The sequence below is a fragment of the Taudactylus pleione genome, unplaced genomic scaffold (assembly GCF_031769625.1).
Source record: "Taudactylus pleione unplaced genomic scaffold, aTauple2 ptg000198l, whole genome shotgun sequence".
Taxonomy (NCBI): Eukaryota; Metazoa; Chordata; class Amphibia; order Anura; family Myobatrachidae; genus Taudactylus; species Taudactylus pleione.
Window position 1 is genome coordinate 10,961,099 of NW_028284600.1, and position 17,987 is coordinate 10,979,085.

Here is a 17,987-nt window from a genome sequence, read left to right on the forward strand (position 1 = left end):
TGCGTTTTACCCTAATGTGCTTTGTTCACATGCATATAAAAGCCCTATGGCTCCACACAGTTTGAATTGAGCTGAATCAAAATAAAAAAATAGATAAATTATAATGTTGTTTGTACTGTTTGGTGCGCTTTACTCTAGTGTGCTTTGTTCACATGCATATACAAGCCACGCAGTGATCTGCGAATTGATAATTGGATAATGTTCCCTCCATTATCCTAGGTGACTTCAATATTCCAATTGATATCCCCACAGAATCCTCTGCCTCCAAACTCCTCACCCTCCCAATGGACCTCCTCACCTTCCCATGTGAGTGATCATTTGCTTGATCTGGTCTTCACTCACCGATGTGATATTTCTGATCACTCCAATTCCCCATTCCCACTTTCTGACCATCACCTTCCCTCTTTTAACCTGTCCCTCTCTCCCTCCCCTCCTCTACCTCCAAAAGCCACCATTACTAAGTGTAACACAGTTTCCTTTTCTTCCCTGCTTGACTTACTTCTCTCCCCTATCCTCTCTCTCTCCTGCCCTGATCAAGCCACTTCCCTATACAATGCATTTTACTTCTGCTCTGGACTATTGCTCCAGCAATCACTACTCACACTCGCAGATCTACTCCTCAACCCTGGCATTCCAAATGCAACAGATACCAGCAAAAGTGTTCACGAACTGCCGAGCGACAGTGGAGAAAATCATGCTCTAAGGCAGATTTTCTCCATTTCAAATATATGCTCTCTTCCAATAGTGCTGCTCTCTCCCGTTCTGAACAGTCATATTTCAAGATCCTCATCTCCTCTCAGTCCTCTAATCCCCAGCATCATTTCACCACATTCAACTCCATCCTTCGCCCTCCCCCTCCTAGTCTCCCCTCCTTGCTCTCTGCCCTTGACTCTGCTACCTACTTTACATCTAAAATTGATTCCATATGTCAGGACATCATATCCAACCAGTCCCCCAGCTCTCCACCTCCTCCTTTCCCAGATCACCCCTCCCCATCAACTTTGCCAACTCTAACATCTTTCTCCCCTGTATCTGGAGGGGAAGTCATGGCCCTCATCCGATCCCCCCCCCTTCCATCTCCCCCCTGACTCCTCTGCTTCCTCTCTCTTTCTGCCTGCTCCCATCTTGCCCACCTCATTAACCTCTCCTTCTCATCAGGCACTGTTCCTTCTGTATTCAAGCATGCCCTTGTCTCCCCCATTCTTAAAAAAATCTATCCTTGATCCTAACCTTCTTTCTAACTACCGACCCATCTCTCTCCTCCCTTTTGCCTCCAAACTCCTTGAGCGTATTGTCTACAACCACCTTACCACTTTTCTTTCCTCGCACTCCCTCCTTGACCCTTTTCAGTCCAGCTTCCATTCTCTCCACTCCACTGAAACTGCCCTCATGATAGTCAGCAATGACCTCCTTGCTGCCAAATCCAAAGGCCACTACTCTCTTCTCATCTCCTTGATCTCTCTGCTGCTTTTGACACTGTGGACCACCCTCTCCTGCTGCATATCCTTCACTCCCTTGATCTACATGACACTGCCCTCTCCTGGCTGTCGTCCTACCTCTTTGACCGATCTTTCTCAGTTTCCTCTCATGACTCCTCTTCCCCCCCCTCCCCTACAGCCTCTTACAGTAGGTGTACCCCAAGGTTCTGTTCTTGGACCTCATCTATTCTCCCTCTATACTTCCTCTCTAGGTGAACTCATCAGCTCTTTTGACCACCACTATCAGCTCTATGCTGATGATACTTAAATCTACCTTTCCTCCCCTAATCTCTCCCCCTCTCTTCCAATTCGTATCTCCAACTGTCTCTCTGCTATCTCTTCCTGTATGTCCCAGCAATTTCTTAAACTTAATATGTCTAAGACAGAGCTGATCATCATCCCACCCTCCCACATAACCTCACTTCCCACTATTTCTTTATCAATTGATGGAATAACTATCTCATCTAGTCCCAAGGTGCGCTGTCTTGGAGTTATCCTGGACTCATCCCTCTCCTTCAAACCACATATCCAGAACCTTTCACAGTTCTGTTGTTTCCATCTCAAATATATTTCTAAGATCAGACCCTATCTCACCCAGGATTCTATTAAAACCCTCATACTCTCACTGGTCATCTCCAGATTGGACTACTGTAACCTCCTATCTGGCCACCCCAAATCCCATCTCTCTCCTTTCCAGTCTATCCTTAATGATGCTGCATGGCTTATCTTCCTCTCCAAATGCTCTACATCTACCTCCCCTCTCCTACAAGCCCTCCACTGGCTCTCCTTCCCTTTTAGAACCCAATTTAAGGTTCTCATGCTCGCTTACAAAGCCCTCACCCAATCTTCTCCCATATACATCTCTGATCTCATCACCCTTCACTCTCCTCTCCACTGTAATCATTCAACTAAAAACCTTTCATGCCAGCTGATTACTTCCTCCCACTCCCACCTCCAAGATTTTGCCTGCACTGCTCCCCACCTCTGGAACTCTCTCCCACTCCCCATCAGACTCTCCACCTCTTTACAATCCTTCAAATGGGCTCTCAAGACCCACTACTTCATCAAAGCCTTCCAGCTATCAATCTAACTCCCTGCTACATGCTCCTTCCTCCCCATCTACCCCTTCTGTGTCAAACCTGTTTGTTTTCCCCTCCCTTTTAGAATGTAAGCTCTTACAAGCAGGGCCCTCTACCCTCTTATGCTTCTCCCTACTTTAGTTTGATCTACTTACTCACCACTAGGGCATCTAACACTTGGTTGCTTATGCTCTATTGCTTATCTGGGTGTTATGGTTGCTAATGTAGCAATATATATTATCCATGTCCTGGTCTTGTATTGTATTGTTCTCTAAGTCACTTGTCTACAATTTGTTTATGTACTTTGTAAGGCGCTGCGGAACACTTGTGGTGCCATATAAATAAATGATAATAATAATAATAATAATAATGTTCAGTTAAGAGAAGAGCAACCAAATACTCTCTCTGCAGCTTCTGCCACCAGTCATGATGATGATGCTAGTCCTTCAACATCATCTACTAAAGCCCCTGCTCAGGGGAACAGAGAGTGTATGTCAGGGCATCTAAAATAAAAAAAAATATAAAGCGCTAAAGAAAACAACACATCTAATAAAGGGAAAGTGTTGTGCAGAAAAACATAGAATTGTCAACATGCCATTCACCACATGCAGTGGCAAGGAAAGACACAGGCATTGGTCTTTATTTATTAGTGGTGGTTCTGCAAGTGTCAGTGAGGCAACCCATGCATGATGATGCAAGACCTTTTCACTCAAAGAATTTAAGAGGTATACCACTAAGGCAGTAGAAATAACTGTGCATTCAGAAACAGAAATGTCACAAATCCCGGAGGAGAGTCTGTGTGTCCACGAGTGCTATGTGTGAGCCTGACCCTTCTGATACTAGTACTCACAGAGAAGCTGCCTTCCACCATTTCTGCAACATCTGCAAATGTGGGGATGAGAAGCATGAATATAGCTGATGACATAGAAATTGAAGATGTCACCAAGGAAGTGCAAGAGGATGAGGGGGATATTTGTGTAGGTAGTGCCAGCGCTATTGAGGATGTTGTTTGTGTAAGTCAGGCACCAGTGCAAGCAGCTCTTGGTCATGATAAGAGGAAGGCCATTGTCAACCTGGGCATAAGACCACCAAATGCACCTCTTATGTGTGGAATTATTTTTACCCAAATCCTGACAACAATTGTCAAGCCATTGTAGTGTTTGTAAAGCCATGATAAGTTGAGGCAGGGATATTAACCATCTAGCTTCTATCAGTCATCTTGGGTGGAAGACACAAACAGTCGAATGAACGTCTCCAGTTCCTGATTGACTCTTTCCATTTGCCCTTTGGTCTGGGGATGATAGGCAGATGAAAATTAAAATTTTATTCCACAAGTGGAACAGAGAGCTCGCCAGCATCTGGCCTAGAATTGTTCACCCCGGTCAGACACAATCTCCTTAGGTACAGTTGGCTGTGTAAGTGGGAGACTTCATAAATGAAGACCTTAGCTATTTATGGAGCAGAAGGAAGACCAACTAAAGGAATAAAGTGCACCATCTTAAAGAACCGGTCCACCACCACCAATATAGTGTTGTGTCCTTTGGAAGTTGGAAGCTCAGAAATGAAGTTCACAGAAATGGGACCAAGGACTGGTAGGAATAGGCAAAAGACATAGAGGACCAGAAGTTTTCCTACAAACAGATTTGTGCTGAGTGCACTTGGCACAGGAGATAATGTGACTTCTGAAAGCCTCTTTCATGGAAGGCAACCAGTAAGAGCGTTTTAGGAGCCTAAAGGTCTTGAGAATGTATGAGTGACCTGCAAACAAAGAGGCATGAGCCCACGTTAGTAACCTCTTGTGCGGTTGAGGAGCCACAAAGATTTTGCCAGGAGGAGGAGTACAAACTTGAATGTACGCAAGCACTAGAGGATCAAGAATGGGGCAAGTTTTAAACTGATCTTCGTCTTCCTCCAGCAGTGAGAAGGATCAAGAAAGAGCTTCAGCTTTTTTGTTCTGAATACCAGGACAAAATTGAACTTTATATTGAACCTGGAGAAGAAAATGGCCCAACGAGCTTGTCTGGAGTTAAGACGGTGAGTCATTTTTAAATACAAGAGATTCTTGTGATTGGAGATGATAGTTATAGGAAACTTTGCACTCTCCAAAAGGTGACTCCACTCCTCAAGTGCTAACTTCATGGCCAATAACTCCTGGTCACTAATTGTGTCTTTCCTTTCAGCAGGAGAGAACTTGCATGAAAAATATCCACAAAGATGTTTTCATCCATTTTCTGCTACTTTAGACAATACTGTTAACTACTCCAACAGAAGTGGCGTCAACTTCAAATGTTTATCCAAATCTGGCTGATGAAGAATAGAAGCAGAGGAAAAGGCCTGCTTGAGAGTCACCACAGAGGGAGACCAATGAGAAGGATTAGCCCCTTTTTTGAGAGAGCTGTGATGGGAGCTACTATGGTGGAAAATTTATGAATAAATCTTAAGTAATAGTTGGAGAAGCCGATAAACTGTTGGGCAGCTCCTAAGTAGTTAGGCTATGGCTATTCTCGAATAGCACTCAGCTTCTCAGGATCCATTTGTAGAGAGTCTCCATAATAATGTGACCTAAGAATGGAATAGATGGTTTCTCAAATATGCATTTGGAGGTTTTCCCAAATATACAATGGGCTAGGAGACGAGAGAGGACTTCCCTGACATGCTGACGGTGATACTGAATTTTTCTGGAAAAAAAAAATCAAGATTTCATCTAAGTAGACTACGACATAATAGTAAAGGATATCCCAGAAAAGATTTCATTTACATAACCCTGGAAAACTGTTGGGGCATTACACAGGCCGATATATGTCATCATCCAGTGTTTTTCTTTGAGGAGTACAGCTCCATTTCTTCAGGAGGACTACCATTTTTTATATACATTGAAGTTTATTGTTTTGGACATTTTAATCGCAGCGCTGCAAAAGTTGACACAGTGCTCACACACATTTTTTCTTTTTTCCGTACTAATGCGCCTGGCTGATAGGTAGGTGTCAGGTGCAGCAGCAGTGATTAAGGAGCGCTCTGTTGGAAACCTTATCACACAGCAATTGTGTGAAAGTAATACACAACAAACCAACTAGAGAAAAAGCTTACAAAGTAGTGTCTGTATACATTGGCTCGCATTCATTAACACAATCAGCAGATTAGAGGTCATGTGCTGAAATCCTTCTATCCAGCCAAATGTCTCTCACAGAAGTTTAATGTCCTCGGATGTCTGCAGCCAGGGGGTGGCTGATATTATATAAGATAGCAGAGGGATCATTTCAGTGGGGCAACTTGTGGCTCAACATGCAGCTTCTCCTGGTGCCCATCTGCCTGGCCATCTTCAGCTCAGCATGTATATCAGCATCAGACCCGTAAGACAGTTATTCTTATAAATCTGTTTTTTCTTTCATTATAGAAAGTTATGAAAGGTCAGTCCTATATACAAGAACTGTATACAGTACTTTATAAAACATCAGAGTATTATGTCTTTAATTGTATTTTGTCTTTTCTCTGGAATTCCTAGTTTAGATAAAATTAATACGGTCCAGCTTCTGCACCCACATTGATATGCACAGCGGCACCAAGAGCCGCGCCAGGCCCGAGGAAAGAGGAGTGGCCTAATATAAAAAAAAATTGTGCAACGCCACGTAGCGCCACTGTGTGCTGGGGAGGGGGCGCTGTGAGCCCTTCAGCCCAGCGCAAAGCAAGGGGGGGCGCAATCAGTGTGATTGCTTCCCCCCAATGGCATGTGAGGCACCTACGGCTGCTGCTCGGCAGCCGTAAGCAGTCTCATGCTGCAGCCCAGCACACATCAGACTGTGCTGGGTTGCTGGGGGGGACGCAGGGCCGGGCCCCTCCAGAAAGCCCGGGGCCGAGTAATTTTTACCTCCCCGCCTTCTCGGCTCCCCTTGATATGCATCGTCATTTACTGTGCAAACCAGAATAATGATAGTGAGCAGTAATTTTGTTAAATATGTCTAAGATTTATTCTGATGCAGAGTGCAAATGTAAGTGCACATCTCCAATCCCTCATTGTAATGATCAGTTTCGCCAGACACTTTTGTGACCTGAAATAAATCTGTATACACATTACTATACTTCCTGACTTAAAAAACAGTCTTTACAGTATGTCTACTACCTTGTATATGGAACCACCACCATAGTAAGGATGCACCTACATTGGCTAGATTGTGGACCCATCTTAAACAGTTTAGGTTTAAAAATGTAGCAAATCCATTCTTGTGAAATCTTTATGAACATACACTTCATTAATTGAACCTTTAATTTTATCCTTTATTGCAGCTGAGATTAGTGAAGGAACTTACTTAGGTCAGTATGTGGTCTATTTCTCAAGCTAAGATAAGCTTTTCTCTGGCGTTTTTACCAGATAAATGGATTATATCAGCGTCTCACAGTTTACCAAGAGGTAAACCACAGATAAATGACTGATTACTCCTTTTATACCTCTCTCACCACCACTCACCCCTATCCCCATAGACCTCTATGGGGACGGCGACTTAAGGCAATTTAACAAGCAGTGAAAACCAAAGCTTTCACCACACTTTAATATCTCTGAGATCCTATATCCATATCTTGGAAAACAGCCCTGACAGATTACTATTCAAGTATCTGAAGAACTTAAGCTGGATACACACCTAAAAGATATATCTGCAGATGATGGTTGTTCATCCACACTAAACAACCATCAGCTGACATCTGGCTACGGGTCCCACTGGCCGAGGGGTCGGGCCGCGGCCTCCGCTGCAAGTGTATGTGTGGACGGCTGACCGCCTGTACACACAGCACGATAGACAGATATATCTGCAGATATATCTGCCATCGGCTGTGCAGCACAGCTGATGCGATATGTCTGTGAATGACGTCATTCACAGACATATAGCTGGTACACACTGGCTGACGGGTACACAATTTATTGGCCGATCAATTGATCGTCCAATATCTCTGCCAGTGTGTACCCAGCTTTACTTTCAAATCCTGTAATTGTTTACGTCGAAGTCAAAAGAAATGTAAAGGATTTTTTTTTCAAAATCTCGTGTGTGCTTCTAATTTCATGAGAACATGTAATAGCCAGTGGCAGGCTGGGCCGCAGGCAGTCTGTGTCTCCGTCCGGTCAGCGCTACACTGACTAACACACAGCCACCGGCTCCGGCAGCTGTGTGTTTGTTTTGATCAGCAGCCAATGAGAGTCTGACAGACTCTCATTATCTGCTGCTGTGCCCACTTCAGGAGCCTCTCCATCTTCCGGCTCCCGCAGTGGGTAATGGGAGAGGCGTCATGACGTCATATGACGTCTCTCCCATAATGCAGAGTTGTCTGGCCCGGAGAGGACAGAAGGAGGAGCGGATGGTGGTGGTGGGAGCGGGGATTCAGGTAAGTGGGTTTTTTAATTTTTTTTTATTACGTGTGTCTACTGGGGGGGGGGGGTGCTGGCACTACAAGGTGGAGACCACTACTGGGGGCACTACAAAAAGGGGGACTACTACTACTGGGAGCACTACAAGGGGGGGACTACTACTACTGGGGGCACTACAAGGGGGGGACTACTACTACTGGGGACTACTAATACTGGAGGCACTACAAGGGGGGGACTACTACTACTGGGGACTACTACTACTTGGGGCACTACAAGGGGGGCTACTACTACTGGGGCACTACAAGGGGGGGACTACTACTACTGGGGGCACTACAAGGGAGGGACTGCTACTAGGGGCACTGCAAGGGGAGGGAACTACTACTAGGGGCACTGCATAGGGGGGAGGGGACTACTACTAGGGGCACTACATAGGGGGGAGGGGACTACCACTGGGGGAACTGCATCAAGGGACCACTGCTGGGGGCTCTATATAAAGGGCAATACTGGGGTACTGCATAGGGGGGAGACTACAACTGGGGCCACTATTTACTGCACAGGGGGGACCGTTACTGGGGCACTATATAAGGGGCTTACTACTGGAAGCACAAGGGGCACTGCACAGGGGGGACCACTACTGGGGGCACTGTATAAGGGGCACTGCATAGGGGGGATCACTACTGGGGGCACTACTGGAGGCCTGCATAAGGGGGTCCTTTCCTGGGGCACAGGGGGGACTGCATATGGGCACTATGACAGAGGGCTGCCCCTAATCTTTATTTTTACTTTACATTAATCCCATATGGGCCTCCTCCCTGGAACACTTGAGGGGGGGGGGGGGGGCGCCATAGCACGCACGTTCTTCGGGCACCCTGGCTACATGCTATTCCTCTGCCAGGGCCGCCTGCATGCATTTGCCCCCCAGGCTAAAAGTTGCCAGCCAGCCCCTGGTAATAGCAATACTGATTTCTAACAATAATAATTCTAATAATTCTAATAATTCTAATAATAATAATAATAATAATAATAATAATAATAATAATAATAATAATAATATGTTAAACTCATAACTTAATTCCTGATAGAATTATTTTCGGCCTGATTCTGAATTTTGAGCAGAGCAGAAAGAGCAAGAAACTTTTTATCTGGAAGAAACCATGTTGCATTATATTTTTGCATGTAGGATGCTCTTTCATGTAGCCCACAACTACTGGATTTAGATTTGAGCTTTGACACACTACTCCCAACTATAAAACTCCCTGTACATTAAAAATCTCCCACCTGCAGTGCAACATGGTTTTACCAAAGTTACTTGCTGAGTTTTGCTTTGCTCCCAACTCAGGCCCACATTGTTTTTTGTTTCATCAGTTTATAAGTGTTCTTAATCTTCATGTATCCTATGTCTATATAGGCACTATGTGATCACAGTTCCTGCATGGTCAGTGCAGGAATCCCAGCAGAAAGCCTGCATCACCTTCGTTGACCTGAAGGGGGTGGTTAACGTTAGACTTGAGCTGCAGAAAGAAAAACAAGTTGAAGTTGTTGTTGACCTCAAAATAGATACACCAGATTTTTTCCAATGTTTCACTTTCCAGGTGAGTTTAACTTTCAAGTATGAAATGTATTTGTCAACTGTTATTTTGAAATCTGTACAACTTAGAAGCAACAGTATGGGCAAGATGTAATAGGGTGTGCAAAATACAATATTATTAAATCTATTTTTTACACAACACTTTTATACACAATCAACCCAGCACCCACTGGCCAGGGGTGTTGGGGATAGCCCCGTGCTATTGTCCTAAAATAATGTCTTAAAAAAAAAAGTACAAAGACATAGGGGATATAGGCCCTCATTCAGAGCCATACGCTCTGAGCAGAGCGCACGCACTGAATGAGGGCCGGCCTCCATTTTCATGGAGCGTCCTCCTGGACGCTCGTATAGCTGTGGGTCACCACCCACAGGCTATACGAGCGTGCATTGTGATGGTCGCGATGGTCGAGACCATCGCGACCATCGAATTTGCGTGCCGGAGCCTGCGGTTGAGGTTTTCAACCGCAAGCTCCGGAGTGATTTTGGCTCTATCAGAGCCAAAATCACTCCCACTGACATCACTAGTGATGTCAGTGGGCCGGCTTCTGACGGGAGGCGTTCCCGTGGGAACGCCCCCGTCAGGGAGGCACGCCCCCGGCACGCCCACCAAAGGGGGCGTGCTGTCAATCAACATTGACAGCACGCCCCCTTTGATCGGACACAACGAGCGAAGGACTTTCCTTCGCTCGTCGCGTCTGGCGCATGCGCATGACGGAGCTCCCTCCGTCGTGCGCATGACCAGTCCATAACATCGACCCACTTGCGAGCGGACAGCCGCTCGCGAGTGGGTCTGAATCAGGCCCATATTTACTAAAGTGCAGGTTTTTAGAAATTGAGTTGTTGCCCACAGCAACCAATCAGATTCTACTTATCATTTATCTAGCACCTTCTAGAAGATAATAGTTAGAAATTGATTAGTTGCTATGGGCAACAACTCTACTTCTAAAACCAGCACTTTAGTAACTATGGCCCTCATTCAGAGCCGTACGCTCTGAGCAGAGCGCACGCTCTGAATGAGGGCCGGCCTCCATTTTCATGGAGCGTCCTCCTGGACGCTTGTATAGCTGTGGGTCACCACCCACAGGCTATACGAGCGTGCATTGTGATGGTCGCGATGGTCGAGACCATCGCGACCATCGAATTTGCGAGCCGGAGCCTGCGGTTGAGGTTTTCAACCGCAAGCTCCGGAGTGATTTTGGCTCTATCAGAGCCAAAATCACTCCCACTGACATCACTAGTGATGTCAGTGGGCCGGCTTCTGACGGGAGGCGTTCCCGTGGGAACGCCCCCGTCAGGGAGGCACGCCACCGGCACGCCCACCAAAGGGGGCGTGCTGTCAATCAACATTGACAGCACGCCCCCTTTGATTGGACACAACGAGCGAAGGACTGTCCTTCGCTCGTCGCGTCTGGCGCATGCGCACGACGGAGCTCCCTCCGTCGTGCGCATGCTCAGTCCATAACATCGACCCACTTGCGAGCGGACAGCCGCTCGCGAGTGGGTCTGAATCAGGCCCTATATCCCTTAGGGTTCCTGTAATAGGGTCAGAGTTCTGTGAAACAGCGGGATTCTGACAGATTTAAAATGGCGATAATTTAAAATGCAAAACCATGATGGTTTCCCTTATTAAATTATTGCCTCTTTAAGGGCCCGATTTGGAGTTGGATGCAGCCCCTTTGCAACTGTATGCAAATGTCAGTACAAAGCCCTTCTCTGGTCTGCATCCATGTATATGAATATACAATGTCTTTAGATGCTGTAATACGGCCTGGTGCATCATTAGATGCCACCATCAGACGTACTATCGAAACTTGCTCATGGGGCTCATGGCAGGTGCAGATGTTCCGTCTGAGTATGGCCTCCAAACTGAACAATTGAGCATCTGTATGTGAAAATACGTCAGTGACACTCCCATAATACGCCCATAAGATGGAGCATCTCCAGGCGTCCACATATCCATCTCCCTGTCACCACCCACCATTATTCTAAGACATGTTTGATACCGTGCAATTATAACAGCGCCATTGTGTGTACACACTGTGTAATGTATGCGCTGTGGGAGTTTTAAGGATTTTTTGCATACATGCAGTATCAAATAAATCGCTCACCTACTGTACATGAAATTTGGCATTGCATGGGGCTTGGAATCAGGCCCTAAATCTGCAATTGAGGGTTGCAGGAATTGTGCTGCTGCGCAAAACTCGGACCATATTACATAAACCCAACTGTCTTGTTCTTCATGTTGTCTTATGCTACTATAGAAGGGAGACACACAATGTGTGCCAACCAGCAATAGGCCAGTCCGCTTGGATCTGTATTCTCTAGGGACATTTGGCCTTCAACAAAAGTGTCCACCCTCTAGGAGAAACCAACCCTAAGCACATAGCACTCTTGCTCAGTCTCCATGTGAATAATGGTGGGTGTGGGTTAATAATATGGAAATTATTAGAAATTAAGATTAATGGAGCTCTTTAGGTACCATAAAACTTTGCCATGCCCAAAATGTATAGCTGCCAGGGCATACAGGCACTTGGAGAACCACAAGTGCGAGTATACCCTGCTATCCAGGACCCACTGGTACTTGCAGTGTATTTGTTAAAACATAGGGTCTCATTCAGACCTGGTCGCAAGCGCTGAGTGCTCGCAACCGGGTTGATGTTAAGGCCCTGCGCACGCGCAGGGGCCGCAGTGCGCGTGCGCAAGCCCCGGAGCGAGAGAGAAATTCTCTTGCTCCGGAGCTCACTACAAAAGGGGCGGCTGTCGATGTTGATCGACAGCTGGCCCCGTTTTGTTGGCGGGGCGGGGGGGTGGCTACACAAATGCCGTTTTGTGGGCAGCCGCACTGACATCATCAGTGATGTCAGTGGGGAGCTTCCTGCTTGATCAGAGCAGGAAGCTCCCTAGGGCTTGCGGTTGCCGAGACCCAACCTTAGGGTCTCGTCGCAAGCCCCGATGGTCGCGATGGTCTTGACCATCGCGATCATCAACCTGGTCGGTCGCTAAAGTTGTGGGTGGTAACCCACAGCTTAGCTAGCGACCAGGAGGCTGCTCTAAAAAATACAAGCGGCCGCCATCATTCAGAACGAGCGGTCTGAATGAGGGCCATAATTATTAAACTAAAGACACACATACAGAAGGAAAAATATTTAATAAGAAAACACCACTACCCTCTTTTTACAGATGTAGCTGCGTATATTGTTGCCGTGATGTATGTAACAGACACAAGCACCGCGGCATAGCACAGCATTTGCCTCGACTAAGTACAGCCGGCGTTCTCCCCATTGAAGTCCATGGCATGGCTACATCTGTACATTTATAACTTACATAAATGCAATGGAAGAACCGTCTTCAATCCATGTAGAATCCACATACTGTACTGTCTTGGCACAAAACATATTAAAATAAAATGACACATTATTGATAGGCATATTGCCAGTCACCCCAATAAAATAAATGGCTGCGCTTTAAATTGTCAAAGCCTGAGAACAGCCATTCTGATTGGATAATACTGACCTTACCTTGGAATACATTCAGCTCTTTACACAAATGTGCCCATCAGGGGTGACTCATATGTCGAATGACTAGGTTGGTGATTTGCAAAGATGCTGTTTAGTAAATTTACTCCTTTATTTCCTTATTTTTGTTACAGTCAGCACTTAGAGGGCAGAAAGTCCCACTTGGTCAAATAATGCTGACGAACATTATAAGACTGATCCCTCATTTCTCATCAGGTCCCTGCATTGGAAGAGGAAGAAGATTGGTCGGTGTGGTCGTTCCATGTATCTGCATTGGGAGAAGACATCAATGAAGTCAATGAGGTCAAGAATATAATCATAGTCAAAGGATTTGATTTGTGCTTCATACAGACAGATAAAGCTGAATACAAGCCGGGTGATACAGGTAGGACTTGACGTTATTCATGAGTAGAAAGGAAGTGGAAATCATTCTGCACTAGATTCTGTAAAGATTTTACTGTACATAAATTATGGAATCATCTACATAGGGCCTGCTTTTTGGGTACAGGCATCTTACACGTTAGTGGCGCTCCCAGAGTCATATGTGATAAACATACATGTGAAACAGAAAAAAAAGACTTCTTTGTAGGCAGGCTTTATTATATGTATTTCTATTAAAATATAACTTTTAGTATAATAATTAAAATCTCACAAATACAAATATCCTTAAAGAAAACAGAAATTCAAAATGAAATATGTCTCATTAGATCTCAAATTGACAACTATAGCCCGTATAATATCTCATGGACCGGGAACCTTCCTCCGTTTTGTAAGGATTTCAATAGCCAAAATAAGAGAGGAAGGATAAAAGAAGGAAAAAAGGATGATATTATTAATCCTACTTTATGGCCTTTATAGACTTTATAAAAAGGACAAAATATTGTTGAATTTTAAAAAAAATTGTGTGTTATGATGTGTATAAGCTTCTGCCCTAACTTAATTTTTAATATATTTATTTATGTGGGAATACCTGGTGTTATCAGGACCAATTGGTAGTTGTTTGTATGGGAATAGATAGAACTAGGGAAAAGTGCGTGTGCATCTACAACCATATGCCATTAGTGTATGTGGAATGAGTAAACGTATTAAATGAATATACTGAAACTTAAATATAAGATAATACAAATATCTGCACACATAAATAGACTCTGCATAATCACCTAATACAATATGAGTGTGTCCTGTCTCAATAAGTAATAATGTGTGTCTTTGACACTTACAGTATTATGCAAGAGACATAGGGGTACATTTACTAAGATGGGAGTTCTATTTAAGAAGTGATGTTGCCCATAACAACCAATGAGAGTCTAATACTCATTTGTCTAGCACCTTCTAGAACAGGGGTGGCCAACCAGTCGGAGGCAAAGAGTCAAAAAATATATGTAGTCAAGCAAAAGAGCCGATAGCATGCTGTCACAAGGCCACGCCCCATTTTTGTGCGCACGCTCTTGGTATGACATTTGCAGGAGCATGACCTTGTGTCACACCCCCATTTTTAGCCGCGCTGGGGGTGAGCCCAGGACATTGAAAATAAACATTTTACATAATCTTCTCAATATACATTTTTCACTGTTGAAGTGAAAGAAAAAGCCAGAGCAATATAGAAAACATTGAAATAGCCAGATCCACATAAAATACATATTGAAATCCAGGGCCATATAAAATACATTGAGAATGCCAGTGCCCATTATGCTGTGCCCCCTGTAGTTGTGCCCCATATGCAGTGCCCTCATGTAGTTGTGCCCATTAAGCAATTCCTCCAGTAGTTGTGGCTCTTATGCAATGCCACATGTAGCTGTGCCCATTATGCAATGCCCTCTGTAGTTGTGCCCCTTCTGCAATGCCCCCTGTAGCTGTGCCTATTAAAACAAGCCAAATCCACATAGAATACATATTGAAATCCAGAACCACATAAATTACATTGAGAATGCCAGTGCCTATTAAGCAATGCCCCATTAGTTGTGGCCCTTATGCAATGCCCCCTGTAGCTGTGCCCATTAAGCAATGCCCTCTGTAGTTGTGCCCCTTCTGCAATGCCCCCTGTAGCTGTGCCCATTAAGAAATGCCCCCATTGGTGGCCCTTATGCAATACCCCTGTAGCTGTGCCCATTATTCAGTGCCCTCTGTAGTTGTGCCCCTTCTGCAACACCCCCTGTAGCTGTGCCCATTAAACAATGCCCCCATTAGTTGTGGTCCTTATGCAATGCTCCCTGTAGGTGTGCCCATTAAGCAATGCCTTCAGCAGTTGTGCCCCTTCTGCAATGTCCTCTGTAACTGTGCCCATTAAGCAATGTAGCTGTGCCTCTCCTGTAATGCTCCCTGTAGTCGTGCCCCCTAAGGAAGTGCCCCCAGCACTAGCTCCCCCTCCCTGCTCACACCCCTATGAAAAAACTTACCTTCATGCTGGCACTGCTCCATGCCGTCAGGGCTCCAGAGTACCGCCGTCACTGCTGCTGCTGCTTCCGCCGCTGGCTGGATCTAACTGGATCCAGCAGATGCTCGGGCTCCTCACATTGCACTGCATTACTGGGAACACTGGCCTCTGAAGCGATAAAAGGCTTCTTTAGTCTCTGATGGCTTTAGAGACCAGCGTTCTCAGTACTAATGGGGGTCTGCCGAGCCGGTAGCCGGTAGCCGCATTAGAAGCTCGAAAGAGCCTCATGCGGCTCGAGAGCCGCGGGTTGGCCACCCCTGTTCTAGAAGATAATACCTGGAATCTGATTGGTTGCTATGGGCAACATCACTTCTTAATAGAACTCCCATCTTAGTAAATTTGCCCCACCCCATAGTATCACTGAATTGCTACAGTATGCTTGTTTGAAAAGTTGTAATATTAATGTTATTTAGCACATTTAACTAGCATATAATAGAAAATGGTAACACACTCGAAATCATATTGCTCAGCATGTTTGTATAAAAACTCAAAGTATCCCAACTCGACATTTGTATTTAGAGGAGACAACAGTAATGTTAATTACAGATAATGACAAATGCTTGTTTATAAAGAAAGAAAAGTTATGTTAGTTAAGATGTTTGCATAACAATTGAGATATCTACCCACTTGTTCTGAGAGGTGACAGCAGAGATGTTTAGCATATTTCAGCAATATCCGGAACTGCAGTTACCTTAAATAAAATAAACCAGGCTTTGTAGTTATTCCCACCATGTCTGCCTGAGGGTGGCAGTGCTATAAATGGCTGTTTTTGCAAATCAAAGATCGGGTAAAGGTAGTTGTTACCATGTATTGGAAAGAGGAAATATCTGGAATTTTTAGTAGAGATGTACAGTTTGGTTTTGCTGAAAACCAAACACAACGGAACTTTGGAGTCCCAGCCCAGATCACTTTTGGGGGTCTGATTAGAACCATGTCCCAGCTCAGGTCTTCCCATAAGTTCGGAAATCTGGTCTAAAAACCAAAGGTTTTGGTTGCATGTAAACGGGTCCAAATTACATGATTTTAACTGTTTTTATTAGTTTTAAAGAAATCCAAAACCAATACCGAAACCAAACCAAAACACATGAGGGTGGTTTCGCCAAGATCAAAGCACGGGAGTCTGTGCACAACTGTAATTTAAAGTCCCCTAAGTGTCAATTCAAAATGTTTATATACGGTAGGTACAGGTTGAGTCTCCCATATTCAAAATGCTTGGGGCCAGGGGTATTTTGGATATCGGAGTATTCCGTATTTTAGAAAAATTGCATACCATATTGAAATGTCTTAGGAATAGGGCCAAAATCTAAGCACAGAATGCATTTATGAATCATATACACCTTATACACACAGCCTGAAGGTAACTTTATACAATATTTTCAATAATTTTGTGGCTCAAACAAAGTTTGTGTACATATATGAAATTATTTATGTTTCATATACACCTTATACACACAGCCTATAGGTCATTTTATACTTTACTTTTAATAATTTGTGCCTTAATAAAGTTTGTGTACATTGAACCATCAAAAATTTCACTATCTCAGTCATACTAAAAATAATCCGTATTTAGGAATATTCTGTATTTCGGAATATTTGCATATGGTTGACTCAACCTGTATATAATAGAGGATAGAAAGTACCAAGGTCACACGGATATTCTCCATGCTTCTACTGCTCCCCTGTTCGCTGAGTAGCAGTGAACAATAGAATGAGAGCACAAAGGGGTTTTCCAAACCTGATAGGAAATACTGTAAGGTGAGATGGGTGAATTTGCTTTCGACAGTGCCTGACTGCAGTTCCTGGTGGGATTCACCCAGTGCAATGAAAGCAAAGTAATGCTGGCCATACACTAGTGCTATGTCGGTTCGATTGCCCGATTTGCGATGCGTCGTACGATGAATCGTGTGGAAATTGTGTCGTTTTTAAGGTAGGATACGATGCGCGCTCCTGCAGCTCTTAAAATGCATCATATGATCAGATGTGCAGCCCATAATATCCGTCATAATCGTATGCTGATCATGCCGAGTATTTCAGCATGCAATGCATTGTGCGTCCGAGCGGCGTCATTTGTTAAAAAAAAAAAGACTGATGCATGCATGGGGAGATCCGTAATGCATGCACCTGTCTTTAATAAATAAACACAGATGCAGGAATGGTTCAGTGAGAACCATCTTTGCATCTGTGAAATTTTTATTTTTAAAAAGTGTTTTTTTTTTAAATAAACTGGTGTGCACCCCTCCCCAAAGAGCAACCAGCCATGGACTTTTGCTGACCCAGTGCTGGTTGTGCAACATACGGTGGACAAACAACATAAGGGTCCCCCATATGTAAGCACAACCAGCACTGGGCTAGTCAGAATCAGCCCTGATTGCCAAAATATGGGGGACAAACGACATAGGGGTCCCTTGTATTCTGCGCAACCAGCACTGGGCACTGATCCGGTCCTGGTTCTGGAAATTCAGGGAGAAAAATGCGTACGGTCCCCCTATATTTTCCAGAACCAGCACCAGACTTTTCTAGCAGGGCTGATGCCACAGCCA

General features: G+C 44.7%; 1 protein-coding gene across 1 annotated transcript in view; it reads left to right on the plus strand.

The window, feature by feature from the left end:
• The first annotated feature begins 5,839 nt into the window (after positions 1-5,839).
• The window catches only part of LOC148518859 (pregnancy zone protein-like), a 178,516-nt gene continuing 166,368 nt past the window's right edge, over positions 5,840-17,987 (plus strand). The window contains exons 1-3 of the mRNA XM_088476942.1: positions 5,840-5,907; positions 9,319-9,502; positions 13,230-13,398. Coding sequence (XP_088333068.1) covers positions 5,840-5,907; positions 9,319-9,502; positions 13,230-13,398 — 421 coding nt within the window. The remainder of the gene's footprint in view (positions 5,908-9,318; positions 9,503-13,229; positions 13,399-17,987) is intronic.